This window comes from Propithecus coquereli, unplaced genomic scaffold (assembly GCF_000956105.1).
Source record: "Propithecus coquereli isolate 6110/MARCELLA unplaced genomic scaffold, Pcoq_1.0 Scaffold139, whole genome shotgun sequence".
Lineage (NCBI taxonomy): Eukaryota > Metazoa > Chordata > Mammalia > Primates > Indriidae > Propithecus > Propithecus coquereli.
The window spans coordinates 4,859,856-4,867,640 of record NW_012138191.1 but is presented as its reverse complement, the minus strand read 5'-3'; the positions used below and the strand labels follow the sequence as shown (position 1 = coordinate 4,867,640).

General features: G+C 48.1%; 1 protein-coding gene across 1 annotated transcript; it reads left to right on the top strand.

Moving 5' to 3' along the window:
- The first annotated feature begins 6,055 nt into the window (after window positions 1–6,055).
- On the top strand, window positions 6,056–6,592 carry PRND (prion protein 2 (dublet)). The gene has a single exon (XM_012639267.1). The coding sequence runs from the start codon at window positions 6,056–6,058 to the stop codon at window positions 6,590–6,592; it is 537 nt and encodes a 178-aa protein (XP_012494721.1).
- The last annotated feature ends 1,193 nt before the right edge of the window (window positions 6,593–7,785 follow it).

The following is a 7,785-nucleotide window of genomic DNA, read 5'->3' as shown; positions in this document are numbered from 1 at the left end:
CCTGGCTAATTTTTCTATATATTTTTAGTTGTCTAATTAATTTCTTTCTAATTTTAGTAGAGACGGGGTCTCGCTCTTGCGCAGGCTGGTTTCGAACTCCTGAGCTCAAACGATCTGCCCGCCTCGGCCTCCCAGAGAGCTAGGATTACAGGCGTGAGCCACCGCGCCCGGCCCCTGTCCCTGGTTTTGTTTCGTTTTGTTTTTAACTAACTGTGAAACTGTCACGTTGATCCCTGTTAAGTTTCCTCTTGCTGCTTCTGTATATTCCACCCTGCTGTGATTTGGAGTGTTGAATCTGCCCTCTGACACAGGTCACTGATAAAGAAGGCGGAAAGGTAATCTAGAGGCATCTCCATTCCAGGCACTGCGCTAGATGCAGGGCAAGCACATGTGCATGAATCACAGTCCCTCAACTTCTGTGAGCTCAGCAGAACTGTGAGCAGGAGGCCTGGAGGGCTACTGGAACAGGCTCTGTGCCAAGTGCTACAGGAAGCATACGGAGGTTCCTGACTGCTTGGGAAGAGAAAGGGCTAATCATAGAGGAGGATGACATTTAAGATTTGTGTGAAGCTGTAATCAAAATTCTAAGAATATAAAAGATGAATGTAGGGATATTCTATGATCTAGCAAGTCTCCTCCTAAGAGCGTATATCAACAGAAATATGCCGCCAAAAGGAATGTGCCGGAATGCTCATGGCAATACTATTCTTCAGAGCCCAAACTGAAAACCACCCAAACGTCCACCAGCAGGGGGATGGATAAGTGGATTGTGGGATATTCTCACAATGGATAAAACAATCTACAACTACACATAATGTGGGTGAGTCTCACAGATGTAATTTGAGCAAAAGACAGACAAAAGATTATGTTCTATGTGATTATGTTTATATGGAGTACAAAAACAGGTAAAAACTAATCCATGGTGTAGGAGTCAGGACAGGGGTCAGTACAGGGGAGGGAACAATGACCTGAAGGGGCTATAGGAGGCTTTGAGGGTGCTGTAATGCTCAGTGTCTTAATCTAGGTGCAGGTTACATGGGCAAATTCAGCTTATCAAAATACATGGTGCTGTGTGCTTAATATATGTGCACTTTCTGTGTGAATATTAGACTTCGATAAAAACAAAATTGAGTATGTCTCTTGTCTTAGTCTGTTTGGGCTGCTATACCGTAGACTGAGCAGCTTATAAGCACCACACATTTATTTCTCGCAGTTCTGGAGGCTGGCAAGTCCAAGGTCAAGGCACCAGGAGATTGGCTATCTGGTGAAGGCCCACTTCCTGGTTCACAGATGGCCATTTTCCTCTGTGTCCTCACATGGCAAAAGAGACAAAAGCACTCTCTCAGGCCTCTTTTAAAAGGGCACGAATCCCATTCATGGGAGCTCTGCCCTGTGACCTAATCACCTCCCAAAGGCCTACCTCCTAATACCATTACCTTGGGAGTTAGGATTTCAACATTCGGAATTGGCGGGGGACACAAACATTCAGACCATAGCATCTGTTTAGATAGCTACACAGCTGTGTAGCTGTGAAAATAAGTATTGTTTTCAAAGTCACATTTCAATTATTTCTCCACCATTAGGCCATGAGCTCCTTCAGCAGTGGGACCTGGCTTATCCGTCTTGTGCTCTCCCTTCCTCTGCACAGATATGGTGGGAAATCTTCCTACACAGTAACTTCTCCGGGTATAGTTCATTTGGCATGGCAGCTTGCATCCTAATGATCACTGTGCTTATTTATGAATCTTCTCAAACTGGTCCAAAATCTAATCAAAGCTAGAAACGGATAAAATAATGACCTATTCATACATTCTAGAATTCAGCCTGTTCCTGTTGCTTTTTTAGAAATCTGCATAATTTTCTATTGTTCACACATTCAAGGGAAACATCCCCTGCATCATGGAATACCCATCCCTGTGGTCTCCATCTCATTCTCCTTGTTTTCTCAAAGAGGATCCACATATGAGTCTATTGCTCAGGTAAGTATCTGTTGCGAGAAGATATCATCCCCTTGGCCCTGGTCTCTCAGCTCTTTTGAAGAGACTAATGTTCTCTCACTAATTCCCTGGCTGTTTGTCTGTCTTTACAGGCAGGGAAGCCAGATGCAAGGCAGGATTGGGGCAGTCCTGCATTTTCTGCATCTGGTTAACAGTTTTCTGGCCTCGTTGGCGGCTCCCAGAGCTCCTCGCTTCTTCTCCAGCACCGACTCGCAATCTTCCACGCTCCTCTGTTCCTTTGAGAACAGCCTTTTGTTCACTGACAAGAACAATCTGCAGCCTCATCAGCTCTGAGCCAACCTCCCACCACCCTCTGGGCAAAGCTCTACTCAGAAAGGACACAGGGAGAAGAGGGATGGGGGGCTGCAGATGATTGTGTCTGGTGGGGACGGGGGAGCAGTACACAGAGTCCAGACTGGGGCAACAGGCCGCCAGGTCCACACCACCCTCTGGGCTGCGTGACCTTGGGCCTATCTGGGCCTGTAACCTCGGTGCAAAGGAGACAGGCTAGAGGATTCTGAGCCCCTTCCAGCTCTAAACACGCAGACCCTGAGCATCTACATGTTGAACAAAATTGTACTGACACGTGACTCTGGATAGTGAGATATTAGGAGGTTTTCGTTTCTTATTCTCTTCTGCATTTTGTAGACAGTCAACTCTATGCTAAGATTACACTACTGATGTGTTTGTGTTTTGTGTGTGTTCGAAAGCACAAAAAGTCCGTGGTTCTAAAAAGGAAATTGAAAGATTATTTGGTTAAAAAGGGGGGCATGAAATCAATTTTAAAAAATAAAGGCAGAGAAGAAAGGCCCACCTAAACCACCTAGAGCTTAGCTGCAGGGGTTTCCCACCGCCTGGCTGCAAAGTCTTTGTTAGCTCTCTGGCGCCATCTGCTGGCCATGTCAGAAGCAAACGTTTAATTTGCTTTGCAAAAGGGCTCTGAAGCGATTCCGTGGCGAACACTGATGGGGTCACGCTGAGGCTAAAAATTGCATTCTATTTAACAGGCAAATCTTGCCCCATACCCATCTCCAGAATTCACTTTTGATTTTGCCTTGCCGTAATGATTGTGACAAGGACACCTGAGCAGTCCCTCTGTATAAGGCGCACAGTGGTCACCCAATAACCATGAGCCTCATGCCACATAAAGCCCAGATTTGTTCTCCACCCCTCCCCACCGCACTCGGACCCCATGTAGAGGGAGAACGCACTGCGAGGAACCCACTCTTGGCCCCCACCATCGGTGAACGGGGTTGGTTACATCTAGATTTCTCTCTGCTCCCTGGGATTCCACAGATCTCTAATTCACTGGGCTTTGGACTAATTCAGTCCTTCAAGCACTCCCACATGGCCCCAAGCAGCCCAAAGTGCTGGGAAGTCCTTTCGCTTATTCTTCCACCCGACATCAGTCCTGCTTTCCCACTGCCCAATGGAAGGGAGGCCCCTCACTCCGGGTGGGTCCCGCCTGTGGGGCACAATGGTCCTGGTGAAGGCTCATCCTCTTTCTTAACTGCCCCTCCCCACAGAGGCTGCCCAGGCAAAGACCCTTTGCGTGACTCTGGTCTTCAGGTGCAAGACAGTATGCAACTCCACAAGGCTTGTTGATTTCCCCTCTGTTGCAGATATTGATGGGAAAGCATTTTCCTTCTGACACTTCTTGTTCCAGTTCTCAAAATCTTTCTGAACTTCATCAAGGTCTTCACGTGGTTGTTATTAGTAGAGTGTGATGAGAAGGTCCACCCTTGTCAGGATGAAGGAGTGGCCCAGGAAGCCCTGATTGGCCCTGCTGGGGAGGGAAGGGCTGCCATATTTGGCGAGTTCAGGAATGCCACCTCCCCCGGCAGCTCCTATATAGCTGGGCAGACCTGGCTGCCGAGGGGGTGTGCTGGAGGACTGTGCAGTGCGAGGCCCCAGAGGCGCACTCCCAGGGAGAGCCTGAGGTATGTGGGGGGGCACTTCTGTGGTTAGGGTTGCTGATTTCTAATCAGATCTCTATCCCAGACTGAAAATCATGCCGTGATTTCTTTACTCCCACATCCCGGGATGGGTCCCAAGTCAGGGGAGACTTGTGAGAATGTTCAGTCGTCATTGGTCTTGCATGTCTGTATGTTGGTGCTACAATAAAATGCTACTTTAGGGGTGGCTGGTTGGGATTTTGTTTTGCTTTTAAAGCCTTGCCTATGAAAATGAATTTCTTTCTCATGAATGCTGTGCTTTTTGTTTTTTAATTTGACTCACCTGTAATGATCTATTATGTTATTATTCTTATTTAAGATTTCTCCTACCAAGAGGTATGAACTGATGACATGGGGTGTGGCCCCCTATTTAGGAGACTAATGAATGCTGGCTTCATGCTTGGATCTCTTTGGAGAAAGCCAGTCTGAGTTCACCTGTGCTTAGGGGGTAGGGGATGGGGTGCTGGTGGCCTGGGTGCTCATCCCATCCCGGGACAGAGACACAGCAATGCCCACAGCAAGGAAAAGTCAGTGAGGCCTTGTTGCAAGCTTCCTGATGGGACTGGGTGTGCTCTTAGGTCGTATTTTGCCCTTGTTTTTTTTAAACTTAAGAACAGTGTTTCTTCAGAATTGAAGATTTTAACAGAGGAACATTAATCACTTTTAAGGATGCTCCAGGGGGTGGTGGAGGGCACGTTAGGGGTTAAACAAGCTGACTTCCCACGTCTCCCAGCTCCGGCACTCCATGGGCTCACAGCAAATCTTACCTAGGAGACAGCTTAGGCGGGCTGTGCTGTGGGAACTCTCTCTGTGTCCCTGATCCACACAACGGCTCGGGTGCTGGAACGCTCTGACAATTGGCCTTGGGAGGTGGGTTTCCCCAACAGCTATTGTAGTTTCAGGAGCCAGATGTGACAGGCAACCAGGAGGGGCTGGGGGCTATTCCATGGCATCAGCAGCAGCCCTTGGGATGCCCTGGGGCCACCTTGACTCGGGACCCTCCTGGTGTTCCCCCAAGCCCTCCTGTCCTCCTGTTCAGCTCACTTTGTCTGAAATTCCTTGAGAGCCCTGCTCTTTGCTCTTTGCTTAGGAGCCTCCCACTCAGCGAGTCAAAAACACAACATTTGTACACCATCCCTTCCTGAAGCCCAGAGAGGCAGGGAGGCATGGCTGGTGGGCACATGGAGTACAGCGTCAGACAGAGCTGAATTCAAATCTGCCAGCTCCTACTGTGCAGCCTTGGGCAAATTATTTAACTTCTCTGGATTCCAGGACAGCCTTTATAAAACGGGGATAATACCCCATGTAAGAATTAAGTTAGACAATGTCAGAGGTGGGCTTAACACAGTGGCTGGCATGCAGCAAGTGTGCAATAAGAAGCTAGTAGGATGACAAGGGAGTCACACTGACCCCCGGGGTTGTAGGGGAGGGACTAGAAAGGATGCCTATAGCACATCTTGACCCCTTGACATTGGGGGCAGCAGGGGTCCCTTCACCGTATTTCTGTCTTTCTCTCTCCCTCCACCTTCCTCTGCTCTCTCATTCCTGAAAAGTCCTTTAGAATCAGCAGCCAGTGACTTTCTTAGAACAGGTGGCAGCATGTGCCCAAGACAGTGCCAGCTCAGAGCGACGTAAAATAAAGAGGGAAGATTGAAAATACAGTCTATGCCCACCAGTGTTGGATTCCAGCTCTTCCACTGTATTTTTCTCCCAGGGTCCTCTTGATTTGAAAGGCTTGGGGAGTACCAAAGAAAACCTACTTGTATTAAGTCATTACTCATTTATTTTCCCATGCATATTCAAAGGCTTTATAATTGCCAGTTGCAGCTTCTTATCTGCCTGAGAACACCAGGATCACGGCCCTGAGTGAATGTCATCCCAGGCAACAGCAAAAAAGAGAAAAAAAACTTGGTGTTCAAGTTAACCCTGCACCGCCCAAGCCTGGGAAAACAATTGTGCTTTTGAGAAAATATAAATAGCACGAGGATGCAATTCCTTGGCTTATAATTTCGCACATTATGGGAGGGGGGCTGGTGCAGGGGAGCCGGGAGGCCCCCAGGGGAAGCTCACTGTCCGTCCGTCTGTCCCGCAGATTCTGACACGATGAGGAAGCATCTGGGCGGATGGTGGCTGGCCATTGTCTTTATCCTGCTCTTTGGCCACCTCGCCGTGGTCAAGGCCAGGGGCATCAAGCACAGAATCAAGTGGAACCGGAAGGCCCTGCCGAGCACGGCGCATATCACCGAGGCCCTCGTCGCGGAGAACCGCCCGGGAACCTTCATCAAGCAGGGCCGGAAGCTGGACATCGACTTCGGGGCGGAGGGCAACAGGTACTACGAGGCCAACTACTGGCAGTTCCCCGACGGGATCCACTACGACGGCTGCTCTGACGCCAACGTGACCAAGGAGGTGTTTATGGCCAGCTGCATCAATGCCACCCAGGCGGCCAACCAGGCCGAGTTTTCCCGGGAGAAACAGGACAACAAGCTGCACCAGCGCATCCTCTGGCGGCTGACCCGGGAGCTCTGCTCCATCAAGCACTGCGATTTCTGGCTGGAACGGGGAGCGGGACTTCGGGTCTCCGAGGACCAGCCGGTGATGCTCTGCCTGCTGCTGCTGCTTTGGCTCTTGGTGAAATAAGCCCGTGGGAGCGTGTGAGCGAGCCCTGGAGAGAGCTGCCGGGTTCTGCTCCCCGGCCCCAAACCCGCACATGCGCTGAAGGTACCAAGGACGGTGATCCTGCCCCCTTCAAATGTCGCTCCCTAATATTCGCCCCATGTGTGTTTGCATTCGGTGAATGTGAATGTGTGTGTCAGTCCTCCTGCAGGCTCCACCGGCTTCTTCATCGCTGCATTCTCAGCTCCCAGTGCAGGCTCTGGCACACCATATTAGGTAACAAATATTTGATGAATTGGTAAAAGAACGCATCAGGAACTGTGCCAAGCACTTCACCATACTTCCCAACAACTCTTAGAGGTGGTGTTATTCCCGTTTTACAGATGAGGAAACTGAGGCTCGGAGAGGTGAAGTAGCTCACCCAGAGTCACACAGCTAGAAAGTGGCAGAGCTGGGATTCAAGCCAGGCTTGTCTAACCCCAGGTTTTCTGTTCTGTCCAATCCCAGAGCTGTCTCATGATCCCTTTATGGCTCTAAAGGACCTAAATCCAAACATATCTCTAAGGAAACTGTAGAAGCTCCACTTTTAGAAGTAAATGGAAAGACCTGAGCCTACAGCTGTGTGCTTTGATACCTTGTTACAGAGGTTATTTTAATCCTTCCAATTAAACTAAAATACAATAAAGAAATTAAACATAGAAATAAAGCTAGACAAAGCCCAGAAATCACATTGTAAGGAAATACTGCCAAGATGATTCCCAGAACAGACCTAATATATAGCAGGTTGTGTCTGTGGCATGAAGATTTTCTTTTTTCTTTTTTTTCTTTTTCACACAAAGGGTAAGTGTTTGTTGTTCCCATTCCTGAAATATTCCATGTATTTAAGAAAAAAAGTTTTAATGACATGTTTGCTTCTAATGTCCCCCTATCCTATGTGCACATTTTATATATGCCCATAAAACATCTATAAATATGCACCTATGTAGAGATTGTGCTCTACACAATCTCTATCAGTTCTGTTCACATCATTTCTGTAAACCGTGTATCACTACAAAAATGTAGGGTTAAAAAGAAACTGTGTCTTTAGGGAAACCCAGCAAAGAATTCATTCATGCTATAAGCAAGACTTGATATGCCACCTTATTCATTAAAGATATGTGTAACAAAATATGAATCTAATTTAAAATCAAAATAATGAATCTAATGCCCTCAGAGAA

Coding starts and splice junctions, on each gene's coding strand:
- PRND (XM_012639267.1), top strand. CDS start 6,056: ATGAGGAAGCATCTGGGCGGATGGTGGCTGGCCATTGTCTTTATCCTG.